Here is a 17,091-nt window from a genome sequence, read left to right as displayed (position 1 = left end):
ACACACTGGAGCGCACTGCCATTTAAAGTAAATCAAGCGCAGATGTCAACAAGGAGGCAAAGGTAAAAAGTTTGAGTTATGGGGCCTGAACGGAACAGCGATCTTAAAGTTCCGCCTGGCAACCGTTCCCCAGAAACTGCTGAGGACAGGCAGTGGCATAATATCTCACCTTCACTGTAAATCAACAAGCCAAACACCAATAAATTATCAGGCTGACATGCCTAGTGCCCAAATAATACCTGCACTACAGCGGGTTCTCCCTCCGTGAGGTATGAAGTCACGAGAAGCCCCATCATGGCTGTGTTTGGTGCAGACTGGAAGCTGGAAGCCTTTCTTAAAGCGTCAGGCTGCTGAATCCAACACAACTTTAGGCGGACGGACAGATTGCGTGAGCAGGTCTGATGGTTAATGCACCTTAAATTAGACACCACTTTGGGTCCGAGTATGACCTTCAAAGGTTAGAGTGACAGCCAGCGGTGTGAAAGGAGGAGACGGAGGCAGAGAGGCCTTAAATTAATGCTTGAAAAGGTCATTTTGTTTTATGACACACAGTGAAAAAACATGAACTGTAAGAAAAACAACCATTGGCTTCCTCTGTGTGGAATCAGAAAAAACAAAACTAAGAACTTTCTCAAAAGAATTCTTGTGTAGAAGTAAAATATCACTTTTGACAAAACAAAGCAGTTAAGCAGCAATACCAAGTGAAACTATTTCACCAAGATTTAGAAATTTGGTCTCATTTGGTCACCATAGAAATACTGTTAGTGAGGTGACTAAGAGTGTATTCACACTGGAAAAGTCCATAATTCTGGAGCAAGTCCGCTTAATTCAATCCAGATTGAGTCCTGAACCTTGCGTTTGGTCATGGGGTCTACCTGACATTTCTGTTTCGAACCAAAGCTTGTAAACAAAACCACATGACTAAAGATCTCTTCAATCATATTATAGTAATGACAAGGGTGAGAAAAAAACAATAAAAAAAAGAATAGTAGAAGTCCTAAGCTTTATAATCTTTGTTGGGAAAATTCACGTATTCAAACTTTATATTTCACTGATTAATTTTGAACGTCTGTATCCGACACATTCTCATTTCTAAGTCGTCACATATTGACGGATGGTTGAGGACCTTTCTGCGTCAAAAATTGAGGTTTTGGGTATCCCCAACTTTCTGGGTCCTCCAATGAAATCAGGGCTCCCCAACCTCTGGGCTGCAAACCGATACCAGTCCGGTAGCAGTCCAGTACTGGGACGTGGACTGCACCGGTACCCTAACCTTAACCTTAACCAGGTACCGGATGTGGTACTGGTTTGAGGACCAGGTTAGGGTTAAGGTACCAGTATCCCTGTCGGCTATCACACCCGACAAAACGCCCTGACCTCTAATTTAACTGGAACAGTCAGCACATCAAAAAATTCTGAAAGTGACATGGAGAGGTCCTTACGTATGAGATAATGTGTGTAGACTTAGGAATTCAAATTACTATATCATGTACTACATAGAAGCCATTTGTAGTGCTGTCCGAATGTACCACTCGAAAATCGAGTGCCATAGAAATTATCCAGAAGTCTTTGCGAAAAACCAATGTTCATCGATGTATGCTACATTAGTGAATATGTTTGAAACATTTTTGAAAAAAAAAAATGTGTTTAAATTTTATTTTTTAAATGGACTATCCACATTTTCATCATCAGCACAATGGGGTCATAAAAAGGTGTTGTAAAATGTGTGTATTGATTTGATTTTTACTTTGTGAAATCGGTGATTTCATTTCCGCAATTTAGAAAAAAAAAAGTAGTGAGCATGGTGTCCAAATTTTAAAATCCAGGGCATTAAATAGTCCTGCACTACATAGTATTTTAGGAGTTAGGGAATTCAGACGTAGCTTTACTGTGTCTTATTGTTGCTCCACTATTCTGTTTATATCCCATAATGCCCTGCTACGGTGGCTGTTTTGGTTCAGTTGTTCTGCTCCGAGCACAGAATCTATTCAAACTGAAACTCAGAGCGAACCAGAGCTCAGTCTGATAGGAGACTACTTCAAAAGATGGGTCTGAGGGAGGTTGACTGAAAATTTGTTCCGAATCATTGGGGTAAATGATCTCTGGTTGACTTTAACCAAATGTGTGCACTCTGAATACACACCAAGTCCAATAAGAATCCAGTTTTGTGTGTTTTTAACATGTTTCTGTGGCGTATTTTGGATAATGGAGGACATAAATAAAAAAAAAAATTAAGATCAAAATGCATTTCTGAGTATTTCTTTATTCAAATTGTTGTGAATCAGGAGTAGAAAAAAATGCAGTTTGAAATAGAGCTTATTTGTGACATAGAAAATATAATAGGCGAGTCTTAAACTCCTGTTCCGCTCCATTCTGATGCATCCACTTTTAGACAGCCAGATCCATGAACATCTTAGCTGGAATCTGGGTCAAAAATGTTTGGCTGTACAGGTCCAATATTGCTTGACATTTTTGTTGCTTTGGAAATGTTACATTGGGGGGTGAGGGGCTGTAAGCCAACGGGAGAGTGTTTAAACAGATGGGGGGGTAGGGAGTGAGGGCAGGCACAAATCTGCTGCTCTGCAGAAACTGTCCAAGAAAATAACACTTTTTTTTCTATTTTAGCTAAAAACTGTAAAATAGATCAAATGATGATCAGAGTGTGACCTCAAGGGCTTTTTTTACACAGTTTTTACCTTTTACAAAATATAATTCTAATAAGTGCTGACCTTTCCAAAAATGGACAAACAGGTTGAGCAATCATACCTGACAGCTAGTGGAACATGACATTTCACTGTCACGTACAAATCAAAGCCACACCCCTGTTTGTGTGCAGTTCAATACCAAATAAAGGTTAAAATAATAAAGTACAGTAGTCGCTGCTTCATCACGGCTCCATAAATAAAACCATGAGAGATACAATCCACAAAGCAGGATTATAGATGTCTTAAGGTCGTAAAACTACACACTTTCTACCCTTTTCTCAGATAGATTTGAACATTCTGACACTTTTTGCTCTTGTTTAAACTCTCAAAGTTCAACCCTTCAATGAAAAATACGTCTGGCATTATAGAATAAAAACAAATATCTGATCGTGATTGAAGATTTATGGAACTCTTGAATGCCGAACTTGCTGTGTCTGACATCGAGCGGAAGAGATTGATTGACAAGATCAACAGCCAATCAGGACGCAGAACACAATGCACTATGTATAACAAAAAATATTCTGGAAAACATCTGCAAAACAGCAAAACCATGAAAGGTGAACTGCAACACAGAGAGGGAACAGTCAAGTATTTTCTCTAAAGTATATTTTCTTTTGCCATAAAGTTTGCCCATTTTACAGTGGCCTGTATAGAGACTGGCTTACTTCAAAACCTGGCTCCAGTTACTTCTTAAATGTGCTTCATTGTGGAAGAGACGGGTTGCCCTTTGATTAACATAAAGACATTTTCTGTGTTCAATAAATCTGTTGTGAAAAGAAGAGCAACTCTGATGCTCCAGGGCATCAGCCTGAGTGATGAAGGAGGCCTCAGATGACCGTGCAAAACAAAATGTTTTCAAAGTTGCATGCATAATAAAGGACACAGCAAATCCTCTGCAGAAAAAAACAAAACATAACACTGCATAATGAAATCAGCTGAGGATTCTGCTGCAACTAGGATTGCCAACTATATCCATCCCTTATCCAGTGTCCTGAAAAGGGTCATCGGAGTTGCTAGAGCTAAAGCCAACTGTCCATGTCATAAGTCAATCTCAGGAACACATACTGAAGCAGAAACTACAATGTCCTAAAGATCAACCTATGATTATAGTCCCGTTTCCCTATGAAATACAACTGTGGACTTGGTGAGGGGACAAAGAGAAACCACACATCCACCACAAGCCGAAACACCACCACTATGGCAAGCCAGAGGGGTCAATAATCGGCAGAAAAAGTGAGGCAAAAAACGTCGTATTGCCTTGAAAAACAGCGCTTTTAACGCATGTTTTAAAAGTAGCACATAAATTACAGCTTCTTGTGCTGTCCCAAAACTGACGTAAAAAGCAGCGTTTTAGCGCGCACAAACCCCGCATCGAAAGCAGCGTTCTAGCGCATTCAAAACCACGTTGTGTCACATACGTGTGTTAAATACACTGCTTTGCTTGAATAAAATGGTTACGGCCAAAACTTTATCCAAATCTCTTTCATGGCCTAGCAGTTCAGACAGCCGCACTTAAGATATGTATTTCTCATGCGGGACTTGTGAGTTCGATCCCACAGCATTACCCTGGGGTTTCTTCAGGTTCTTTTTTCTTTTCCTGACTCCTAGCAACAGTATTATCTTGATTGTAGCCTTTTTTCCCTCTTTTTTTTGTTTTTTTTTTACATGTGTTACATTAATAAACTATTACAAATATTAAAACAGCCTTTCTTTGCAGCAGACAGTAGAAACCTCTTTTTGTAGTCAGTAAAGTACCAAACCGACATGCCGGTCTAACAGAAGTAGTTGATTGTTGTTTAAAAATTGTGGGACAACACAAAACGACGTAAGCTACTTTAAAAACGTGTGTTAAAAGCTGCGATTTTCCTGGCATGTATCACTGCACTTTTCCTGGCGAATATTGACCGCTATTGCTTGCCATAACCACCCAGCCCCTCTACAAAAAAGTTCATCAAACTTTCTGATTTAGTTTTGAGGGCTAAATAATAATCATTTATATGACTAAATCTCATAATATATATTCTTGAATGTGTCTTTATGTTGCATTTGTTGGTACAAACAAAGAACATCAAGCTGCAAAAAGAAAAAATTCATTGTTGATTAAGAAAAGCCAGTTTTCTATTGTTATAATTGAGCATATCTACTGTGATTTTTTCATAATTTTGTCTTTTAAATAAGATTAAGCATCATAATCCTGGGTTAAAAAGTAGATTCATGTTTTTTTAATAGAGTTTACTATTTATTCCATAACTTGACCGTCTAGTGTAGAACTTACTTCCAAAAGTGATGAATTAGGATTTTTATGTACTATGAAAGGTACCAGAAGATCTGAAACTGCCAAATAAAACACTCAGCTTTGAATTTGTACCTGTTGGAAACTCTGCTGGCACCACAATTGTGTCTCCAGCCACCAGTGAGGGGACGATCCAGGTGAAGCCGTAGCCGGTGATCCCCACGGAGTGGGCCACCTCGAAGATCGTGTTGGCTTCCTCTTTTGTGCAGTAGAGCAGAATGACGGGGCTCTGAAGCTTCTTCAGCTGGTTCTGGATTTTGGAATCTCCGTCGTCCACAGACATGTCGAGCAAAAGAACTTCCTCCAGTTCCCAGCCCACAAAGCTGTTCTCGATGGTGCTCCGAATCTTTAAGACACAGAAGTTATACAACATTTATTTGCAAATAAATTACAGTGAATGTCTGTTTTAAACTATTAATAAAATAAAAACACACACAACAAACCCTAATTAAAGAAGAATTCTACAAAAAGTAGGTTCAGAGTAAAATTCCAATGACTTTCCCTTTTTAAATCCCGTTAAGGCATCAGGTTGTTGTTTAATTCACAACATGGAAAACATCTGAATAATAACTCAAAATAAAAACATTTAGATATTTATTTAAAGTATCCATTTTTGCTTCAAATACTATCTACTATTCTAATTCTACATGAAAAAAAATCTCTAATTCAGGTTTATTACACCAAAGCATTGATAGCCTCATTTGAATGAGGTTTCCTTTTTATTTTTAAGCATTTATCTTCTTTACTAGTAGCTTTAACATTAAAAATGCCCCATTGAGACAGGAAATTGTTCTGTTATTTGTAGAAACTCTTCTCAGCCACTTCTTTCTGCAAATGTCTGGACATAGTCATCCCCATAAAGTGGACTAAGTGACGGTGTTTGAACGTTCTGTTGGACGACGTTAAACTTTAGGGTTTGTGAATCTGTTCACACAGACACTGATGTTAGAGAAAGTTTCTCTTCTGGTCTTGAGTTTCTCACGGAGAAAAGAACAACTTTGGTGCAGTATTTGCTTCACTTTGTTACAGTTTTTTTTATTATTTTGTACAGTAATTCAGCGTCCGTTTAGTGAGGACAACCAAGCAAATACACTCAAGATTTGTACCAGTTATTTTATAGATGTGCTTCAACCTGGAAGTCAACAGTTTGTTTCAGTGTCATAGACAAATGTGGACTAACATCTGATGAGCAGGAAGCATCAGTCCAGACACTCACAGTCGCAGTAAAGCAGCTGTTCAGTTTTTAAGTGGATCAAAAGCAGAAACAAATTTTCTCAAAACATAATATAGCAAATCTACAAAGAGTACACAAAAAGTGTTTTTTTAAATAATAAAATAAGAAATAGTCTGAACATAAACTGTGTGGAGCAGAGAAGCACTCAAAAGCAACACATGCTGCCATCATTTAAACATTAAAAAGATAATTTTAGTCATTTATATCTGACCAAAAGACAAATCAAAGCACTTAAAACTTTTGGGGAAATGCTTTGTCTTTACACTTCACCAGCTAGAAACAGTTAATGGAAAGACAGGAATAAAAATCAATATTTTATTCAGTTTTTTTGCTAAATTCCGCCATGCCTTTTATCCTCAGGATGGACAGCAATAGATATTTAAGAGTATCACCCTGATTGTTTTAACGTAGTACCATTGAAGTTTTTCAATACCTTCTTTTTACTTTTACTCACATAATTGTTGGATTTATACATTTCTATTTCTACTTTAGGAATATTCTTTTGGAAAAAGCTGATTTTATTTGATTTAACTTTTTTTTTTTACATTTAAATCATATAAAAAGAGCCCCCCCCATAAGAATACCATTTATATATTAAAGAATTTTATATTTGAACAGTTATTTAATTAAAAGCAAAACAAATGAGATACTTCCTCTCCTATAATTATGTGCCAGCATTACATTGTTGTGCATCCCGAGGATGAATGGCATAAATGAGTAAAAATGTGCATTTGTCTGTAAATGTATCTGGTGAAAATTAAGAAAAAGAAGACAGTGATTAACAGGAATGTACTGTCAATGTGAAAAACAGTTAACGATGTAAAATAATTTACAGACCCTTACTGCAGTAATTTTATAAATAAATGACTTTTATCCGTGGTTTTAAAAATGTAAAGCACTTTTTCGTTCTAATATTTTCATTTAATTTGACAAAATATTGAGGTGCACTAGGCATCTAACTGAAGGGACAATTATTAAAACAATGATTTATTTACAAGGAAGTTACAATAACTTAACAGGAACATTTGGTTGACTTTACAGGTTTTTAAAGTGATTTCTATTACTGTAAATCTAGTTAAATTTTTTTTTCTGTAACTTCATTTACAGTTCAACTGTGTTTTTAACTGAATTTTCTCTGGTAACTCCTGCTGTCGCAATTATTCAGTAAAAACTAAACAAAAAAATTACAGTGTGTTTTTGTCCTAAATTTACCTAAATACAAGTATGTGCAGTAAAACTACCCTTTTTCACTAGTTCAAACGTTCCTCTTAAATATTATATAAAATGTATTATTTAATATTTAATATATCAGGAGAAACAGAGCTGAAAAAAAGAGAACCACAGAAAAGACCAGAAAATACTTCTTTAACCTTTTTTCTTTGTACTCATTTTTGTTGTTTCCAGGCTAAATCGTTTAATCATTTTTATATTTTAACATCACGACAAGTTTAAGTGTGTCAAAAAGCAGGAGTTGACCTTCACATCCCAAAGCAAACACAGATTGTTGTTTTAGGAGAACAGGCGTCTTTACTGCACATCAACAAAAATGATGGAGTCCAGCTCATTAGGACGGCAAGATGCTCCTGTAATTAACTTCTGACAAGGCCCACCTGTTCACACAGAATCCATTTGCTTTATTACTTTATGAGTCTGTGAGCAAAACGTGGCTTCTTCAGTGGAAATGAGTGAAATCCCCGTCACACGTTTGGATTTTTTTACAGGAAAAACAGCAGAAATGTTGTAAATTTGGAGTCCGTGTCAGTCGATGCTGTTACCTTGGTGACAAAGTCCTGGTACCCCGGGTAGTAGGTTGTGACGATGGAGAAGATGTACCAGTCGTACTCCTCCATGATGTTGAGAATGACGGAGGCCTGCTGCTCGATGGAGGGGCCGAATTGAAAGAACATGGAGTGGTCATCCTAATAAAGACACAGACACAGAAGAACGGAGTGTAAACGGTGACGCAGCAGCATTGGCCTTCTCTGTGGACACAGAGGACGGCGCTGGTTCTGTAACGTTATTGTTGCGCTCATTTAGTCGTCTGTTCTTTGGCTCACAGAGGAGAAAGTCAAGAGGACTCCTGTGGACGGGTAATGACACCGGTCGTGATTTTCATGAGTTCTTTTTATGACTCCTTTAATGAGTTTCGGGCCGGAGCAGCGGACTCGACGCTCCTGTCCTTAACCTCATCAACCAGTTTCATCCATTTGTTTTACTGCAGGTAACAAAGAGACCCTGATCCAGACGGCACGCCACAAAGTATGAGGCGCCGGACGTAAAACCACAGAGAATCAGATGGACTCAACTTAGATGGGCTGCATTTTTCTCACATTTTTAAATGTTTTTATTGTATTAGGTTTTGATTTCTGAATATTTCATGGATGTTTTATATTTTAATTAATATTTTTACTATTTTTAACTAATAGATTTTAATTATTTTTAATTTTTTTTTGTTAGGTGATTCCAAGCAACTCGCTGCTTTCAAATTTCCTTCGGGATTAAAAAGCTTCTATTCTATTCTAAGTAAGAAAACGTAATTTTTATCTGTAGCTAAAAGCAAAAATGCTTGACATAAATACTACATTTAAATGAAAATCTTAATATTAATGTATTAAATATATATCAAAATGTTATGTCCTTGTATAAACATTTAATCTAGGTTTTAAAAATAACATTTAAATTGCAAGACTAAGTTAATCTTTAATTAAACATTAATGAAGAAAGTAAATAATCAGCATAAATGTAACTGTATACAAACTCTAAATCCTAAACATGAATTAAAATATGAATGTTAAATCTGTAGTATGACTTAACACGTAAATATAAATGCTGCATGAATATTTTAATTAGTTAAATCATGTAAAACATAATGGCATTTATAAATCTTACTGTAAAAAAAAATTTTTACCATATAAATGTGGCAAACAACATTTAGGATCAACAATCAAACAAATAAAAATATATTATTTTTTTATATTTAGAAGTACAGTTACAAGCATGGCTGTATTAGATTTCTAAACTTTTATCCTACCTTCATTTTTTTTTACATTTGGATTTATATTTAGTGTTAAAATCAGCTTGCTTAGTTTGTTTTTTGACCTAAATGTGGTGAAAATGCCTTAAATCAGATGAAAATGTGAGCTACTTTTACATAGCTGAAGCTTTACATTGGTGAAACATGTGATAAATCTTTACTGTAAATGACATGAAATGTAATATTCCACTTTCAGGACCTCGTCCACGACCACACAGCAGTGCAGTCAGACGCTTCAGTAAACATCACTTCCTCACTGATTTCCAGGCTGTGCCACCAGCTCCCATGGCAGAATGTTGAGCTCGACAGCAGAAGAGGAGGAGGTGAGAAATACTAGTCTAGACGTGGTTTTGCAGTTCTGCATCATTATCTTGTTTGTATGTGAGTCACTCTGTGCGAGTCCAACTCCTGTGAACACAGTGTACAGTAGCTTGTTTATTTTCCTGCATATTCATGTTTCTAATGTGGCAAATTATGTGAATGAGGAGCCACAGTTTTGCAACTTCGAAGGCATGAAAGCAAAATGAGGTATAAGTGGGATTTCGCCCTCAAAGGATGGAGGACGTGAGCTTATTTGTCTGCCTGGAAAACCTTGTTTGATGCCTTAACAAGGTAGAACTGCTGAGGGTGTAACATGATGTTGAACTCTAAGCATCATAATGGTAACCACAGAGTTCTTTAAATTGGAAAATAATGATGCTCAAATGTCAATGGGATGTCAACGTATGTCAAAATCTCCTTGTCCTCTTTTTCTTTTTCACATTTCATCTATCTCTGTCCATCTCTTCTCTTGCTCTGCCACAGAAATCGCAGCTAGGGCACAGTTATAATTGAATTTCCAGACGTGTGCACTCTAGCTTTCCCCTTAAACTCCGCCGTGTCCCTACCAGCATATCTCCCCGTCTTAACAGTAATATTAATGTAGTGCCCAACATGCTCACTCAGAGTGCTGGAAGTCTGCAGAATTTTTATTAGGCTCTGACAAAAAAAACGCATTAAAGAAAAAAACAGAGTGTGACACGCGTCATCTTCATCTAAAACAACTATAATTAAAGTTTGGCCTTAACATCACCTCTGCTGGCACAAAGCGATCGATTAGCAGGTATTAAAATTGCCAGAGGGGGTTGCAGCACGGCCAACGACTCCGTCAGCCAGACACGGAAAGCTGGCCAGCGAGGAGCAGGAGATGCTCGCCTGTGGACCCACTGTACACACTGACATACAGCACAAACGGAGGGTTGATTTGCTGGAGGACGCGGGGAGATGAAGAGATTGGGCGAGGAGCAGATAGAAAGCAGATAAAGTGTTGGAGGAAGGAGCAGATAGGAGGGAAAAAAAGAGAAACTAAATGGAATGATGAAAGATAGAGATGTACAAAAACAGCATGGATTCGAAGCCTCCAGAGGGACGGAAGCAGGACAATGTGGTGACAATGGGATGAATGGGGGAGAGGAAGCCAGGTTGGCAGACGGCTTGTGATCCTGTAAGGAGCTAGTGAACGGTATAAGGGGGCAGGAAGCCAGGAGGTGTGTGTCAGTGTGCGCGTGTCAGGCAGTCAGCCAGGCATTTACACCGGGAGGAGGCTGCGCCGGAGCAGCTCATCCACAAAGGACTGCTGCTGTCAGAGGGGGGGAGACAGAAACGGGACAGTGGTGCCCTCCTCTATAGCAAACCTGTTTGCATGGAGGTATGTGTGATCCATTTGTCAGTGTCAACGCATGTGTGTTTATGTAGGTCTAAGTGTGTCCCATTTGTGCAGTTTTGGCCAAAGTAGGGTACTATGCTATGGATGTGTGATGTATGGATGAGGGGTCACGGCTCTGCCGTGGCGTCCCGCTCTGCCCCAGAGCCTCTAAAAGTGAACTCACACTCTCCTGCAGCTGCTGTTTGGCTTTAGGGGGAGGGAAAGTCAATAACTCAGGTATTTCAATTACACACACAGGGGCACATCAGTGGCTGCAAAAGAAATAGACCTACTTCCATTCCTGCACTGGATAATGCTCTCACACACAAACACACACAAACACGCATATTCAACTAGTTTGGAATTGGAACATTGACATCTTCTCGCACCGAAATAAAACAAAGCATGCACACATAAACACCAATAGTAGAGGTAAATTTACATGGGGGGGGTCATCTAACAGGGTCAACCCACCATTCTCCCCATTCTGTCTTCAGTTGTAAAACTTTTGTCTTAATTGATAAAAACCCACACATCTTATATTTTTACTTAGTCTTGTTGGAGATTGCTGGAGCCTATCCCATTCTCTTTACAGTGGGGGAGGGAGTACGCCTTGGACACTTTGTCAGTTCAGTGACAGTCCCATCAAAAGTTATGCATAAATGGAGTTTAGCCTGAGCGCAACTTGAACTCTGTGTCTGAGTTGTTTACAGAAAGTAAAATAAGTAAAAAGTATGTTTGTGTGTGCTAAAAAAATGACCTATAAGATCGTCAACAAGTAAAATAAGAGATTGAAGCTTAAAGGCACCAAGTGATAAAAACTTTGATGTTATAAACATCTTGCAAACACCTAAAACTTTGATCATTCTTATCAAAAACAGATTTCACGAAAAGAGCAAGCCTCATCTAAATAGGAGTTCCTCAGGGTTCTGTTCTTATACCTTTTAATATTCTTAAATGAAGTGGATTTTACCCAGATCTGATGCTGCTCTTACACCATAACCTGATCTGTGTTGGCCACCACTTTGCTGCTCGATGCTTGTCCAAAAATAGGTTCATATACTAGACGCCCCAGACGAATGTGTGGGAGGAGCTACCAACAAATGTTTTTAGCCTGATCGCTACATGGGGTAGCATCTGTGTGTATCTCACTTACAATGCATGGAAGACACAGATGATGTTTAGAGATCAGGTTTATACATTTTGAAGAGCTTTACAGAAGTATCAGTAATGACATCTCCATTTATGGGTTCATGAGATCATTCAGAGACGCTCTACAGCAGGGGTCTCAAACTCGCGGCCCGCGGGCCATCTGCGGCCCGCAGGATGATAATTTGCGGCCCCCGTCTTCATATGAAAGATTACTGTTAGTGCGGCCCGCAAGGCTGATATGAATGACACTTGCTGTGTGCCGAGCTGAATGAACCAATCACAGTGAGGTATATGGACAGTGGCGTGGGTTAAAACACTTCACCGGGTACTATCCTACTCATACATGGTCACTTACAAAAATAAATAAATATTCAAACAGTTTTTAGTACTTTATTTTTGGTTTAGATCGCTTTTTGTCCTGTGATAATAATATATGTCTATGAAATGGTGACAAGTTTTATAATAAATCCAATCGGGGGTGTGGCCATTTGCAGTTTTTGGAGTTGCTATATGGCTGCTTTTTACATATAAAATCCTCACTTTACATCTTAAAATACGTTCCTTTCTGGGCCGTTGGACACGATCTAGGTTGACACGGTTCTGCTTGTGAAAGCGGATGACAAAAACTGAAGAAGGTATGAGCAAACGAGAGCCAGCGCAGTCTGTTGCTGGGAGGTTTTTGGCGATGCATATTTCTATCCTGCCTACAAAGGATGCTTTGAACTTGAGCAGGGGGGTGTTGCTATTGACTGCTGCTGCACCGCCTGATGGAAAACGAAGCCAGCCAGCGAGAGAGTCAGAGAAAGCCAGACTGGAGCAGAGCGAAAGAGGATGGAGGGATGAGAAAAGAGAGAGCTGGAGTGGGAGGCGAGGAAAGAGGGAACAGCTGGCCTTCACTTGAAAATAGTGAATTTAAAAAAGATGGTGGGACGGAGATATGAACTCGCCACAGCCATGGGCGCTCGCACAGGCTCGCACTGGAAAATGACAAATGCAGTCACACAAACACACGAGAGCTGGAGCAATCATTCCTGGTGAAGCCAAAGGCGCCCTTACCACATGCTCCCAAATTACATATTGACGACAAGATCTCTGCTCCCCCTTTCTCCCCCCCTGCCCCTTATTTGTCCATCCTCTGTTATCTCTATTAGATCTCACCATCACATCTTTTATCTCCTTATCTTTAATCAAACACATACGAGCTTAATTAACTTCAACATTTGTCACACCATCCTCTAATTAACAGTGCCCTTATTTAAGTACAGTTTGAGCCTTGATTAAAAAAAAAAGTCTTCATTAAAATATTTAAGAGCATCATTTTGACTTCTCTACCTCTCTTGTAGGTATTTAAAGGATCTACCGAGAGATTCTGCATTTCTCAACGCAATCAGACAGTGGTTGAATGAAAGTTAATACCACTTAACGCTCAGGCGCAGACGCACGAAGGTTCCTCTCTGGCCCATTTCTGCTCTAAGTTTAGCAGGAAACCCACCGAGGGGCCTCTGCAGTCTGATGCTTTTCCTGCTGTTGCTCTTGTTTGTCCCCTGGTCCTTGTAGAATGATAATAGCTTTTTTCAGTCCTTTTCTTGTACAGGCGAAGGAATTTAAGCCCGTTGAGTAAAGTTGAGTGCAGTAAAACTGCGTTTCAGCACAGATTAGCTGCTAAAAGTTGATTTGTTTTTTAAATCAGATGATCAGATCAATCCGGTGAGGTTCATATACTACGATTTTGTGATTTTAAAAGCTTTAGTAATCAATCAAAGCTAACAAACTTCCTCCTCATGTAGCTCCACCCATTTCTTCCATGATCAAATCATTCATGTAAGAATAAAATTCATTTTATAAACCAAAACAAATATAAAAATTTACCATAATAGCTGTATTATATTTGTCATATTTTGAGCAACACTGAATTGACTTTGACAGGAAGAGAATGTTCTATCCTGACAGTCTCATTTGAAAGTGGCCAAAGGCTTTTTCAATTAAACGATGCAACAACTGGAATATTTCAGAGACAAACCAGCAGAAAAGCAAGAAAAAGTCACCCTAACATTTATTGAAATGGCACGGTTTAAAATAAAGAAAAAAATCAAAACAAAAAGGACTTCACAAAGGTTTGTAAAAATGTGCTTGATTTTCTACACCTGTGGCTAAGGACACCTGATTCTGATTATCTGGGTGGCAATACTTTTGATAATATAGTGTAGCATTGAGAGATTTTTTACTAGTTTTTACTAACAACAATCTTAGTTTAAAATCCCAAAATTCTGAAATAGCCCCAAGTGTTCAGAAAATAAACACATTTTTTACCCACCGTCTCAAATTTGATCCACACAGTTTTAAAATGATATATCAGCATGATAAAGAATTAACTATCAGCAAATGATTAACTATTATTTCAACACAGCAAGTAGTCATTTAAAAATGATTAACAATAGATGTGTTATTCTCACCATTAAGTTTGAAAATTAGCTAACAAGTGTTTTTGAGATCTTATGGAAGCAGCCATTTTGAAATGAACAGGAAAAGCATTTCTACTGCCCCCAGTGGACTGATGATGAACTACAGGGCAGAAAAGATGGACAAAGAATACCAGGAAAGTTTTAATCATACTAAGGAGATGCAGGTCTCAAAAATTAGTGAATTAAATACGAAACGTGTGGTTCTATGGAATTAGACAATTACATATTTACACAGGTTTGATAATGTTCATTTACCTTTTGATGTTTGGGATTTAATAACCAGAGTTGAAAATAAAAGAAAACTACTCTAATTCATCATCATATTTTAATCTATTTTTTTATGACAAATACTTATTGGGTATATTATATCAGGTAAAAATTATCCAGCAAAAGTGAAGGTGTAACCTGTTATAGCGAAAGTGTTCTAGTGTTAATAAACTTTAGTATTTAATTCTGTATTTGAAATCTTTTAAGCACATTTTTAACCTTTCACATTTGAAATCACTGTACTAAATTATTTTTTTTGCAAAAAAATGTTTTTTTTCTTAAGAAACTATCCTGACATTAGAGTAATGTCAAAATTGTTTTCTGTTTCTTTAAGCAGAGACAAGGAGGTTAAGCCGATGACAGGCAGTGGAGTGTTGAGGTGAGGGCTGGTTTGACATCCCGATTAGAGATGTTATTAATCCATTTGTTTCTCACCACTCTTATGAGCTGTCAGCTGTTATCTCCTCCACTCCAGTTGTAACTCCTGATTTTGATCTCCCGCTCCAGCATGGCCTTTTCCTCATATCTGTCCTCAGATCTTCCACCAGTCTTGCCTTTCTCCACGTTTCTCCTTGCTCTCACCAATCTGGGAACTTTTTGTTTTTCCCCCTCGCGTTCGCCTCGGTCTTCCCTGACAGGTTCCCCTCCGTGTTTCGTCTCTCAGGCATCACGGCAGCACCTGAGCTGAGCAGCCTGCTGCAGGCACGCAGCCACCATCACGCTGGGGCTGTTTCTCACCACTTCACACGGCAACAATTGAATTCTGTCGCACACGCAAAAATCAACTCCTCTCCCCACTATTTGGATTTTTAACCTCACTTTTGATTCTACCGTTTACCTTCAGTATGCGAGCAGAACAAGATGGATACACTCTTAGGAGGGCCTTCAAGAAGGCACGCTGAGAGACAGAGCGATGAAGGATTGATGAGAGAGGTGAGGCGGAGAAGACGACTACAGGCTTTTACTTTAATGTTCTTTTTTGGGCTCATAAGAAAGAAAGACTTTCCAATCAGCTCCTCCTTTACTTTAGCCATATTTTGGCCGTTTTAGCCGGTACTCTCATCTGCAGTAACTTAATTGTCCAGTCTGACACTCGAGTGCAGAGGTCAACACCGCAGCGACTCCGTGACAGATGGAAGAAACGTTCAGCATCACTGGAACAATGCAGAGTTTGTACGAGTTCATGCGTTCATCTCCGCTCTCAGACTCACAGACCACCTCGGCTGCACGTCCTCCTCCCTCAGTCGTAAAGCTCCTCTGCTTACATTCACCATGCCCGCATTAAAATTCAAATCTCTTTCATTGGCAGAGACCTGTCTCCACGTGTTGGAAGACTCGCGGTAGGAATGAGCCAATCCTCTTCTGCTGCACCTCTCCCAGCATCTCCTGTCTAACTAACCTTCCTCTGGCCTTGTGAGAACTTTCAATTCGTCGTTCCCCTCCATGTCACCCCAGCTCTTTCTGTCCGTCTGTCTCTGCAGACAAACACTGTTGAAGATTTGTGAATACACTTTAAACCAAGCGAAGGTTGGGTCAGCATTTGACGTGGTGAGATGTGTATGTATTTATTAAAAAGTATCTTTTTTCCCATTACATGAACTCATCTATTTATTTACACAATTCTCATTCAAGTGTATTGAAGTGGGTCAGAATTTACAGGATTCCTTGGAACTATATGTACCTTTATAAAATGTTATTGATTTTTGTTGACAGCTATTATTTTTTTATACCCCTGTCACGTCCAAACACTTTTATCTTTTTTTGTAAAGTATTTTGTAGCAGCTAAATGGAAACGATTTTCCTCTTTAGTGCACCTCCTCTCTTCGGTTTGCATTCACACTCAAACTGCACCAGAGTTCACTTGCAGTCCAACCCAGACTGTTATTTTTGGCTGCTAAATGGTAAAATGGTGAATGGTGCATACATATATATCCCTTTACTACGCTGTTAAAAGGTCCAAAGCCGTTTACAGTCACAGTCCCATTCACACACATTCACACACTGATGGGGTTTCTGCTGCCGAACTCTGACGCAAACCTATAACCGCCAGGAGCAATTTGGGGTTCAGTATCTTTCCCCAAGGAGAGTTCAACACATGGGCGTGCAGAGTGGGAATCGAACCTGTGATTTTCCGCTCTACCCCTGCACCCTGACTACCCCACGGTGCAGGACCAAATGAGGAAACCAAGTTTTCCTTATTTACGATCTCATTAGACATCAGGTCTTTAAAGCTTCATATGAAAAAGATTATCTAGGAAAC

The 17,091-nt window shown here is 38.9% G+C and overlaps 1 protein-coding gene across 4 annotated transcripts in view; it reads right to left on the bottom strand.

Moving 5' to 3' along the window:
- The window catches only part of LOC112146837 (glutamate receptor ionotropic, NMDA 2B), a 154,276-nt gene that overhangs the window by 64,419 nt on the left and 72,766 nt on the right, over positions 1–17,091 (bottom strand). For all 4 annotated transcript variants that reach the window (XR_002919323.2, XM_024272860.2, XM_024272858.2 and 1 more), the window contains 2 exons: positions 8,008–8,151; positions 5,074–5,344 (listed from right to left, as the gene is read on the bottom strand). Coding sequence is in view for 3 of the 4 variants with exons in the window: in XM_024272860.2 (XP_024128628.1) it covers positions 5,074–5,344; positions 8,008–8,151 (415 nt within the window). In the remaining variant the exon portion in view is untranslated. The remainder of the gene's footprint in view (positions 1–5,073; positions 5,345–8,007; positions 8,152–17,091) is intronic.

The sequence above is a fragment of the Oryzias melastigma genome, linkage group LG8, assembly GCF_002922805.2.
Source record: "Oryzias melastigma strain HK-1 linkage group LG8, ASM292280v2, whole genome shotgun sequence".
In the NCBI taxonomy this organism is placed as follows: domain Eukaryota; kingdom Metazoa; phylum Chordata; class Actinopteri; order Beloniformes; family Adrianichthyidae; genus Oryzias; species Oryzias melastigma.
The sequence above is the reverse complement of the archived record's forward strand: the minus strand, read 5'-3'. Positions and strand labels throughout refer to the sequence as shown.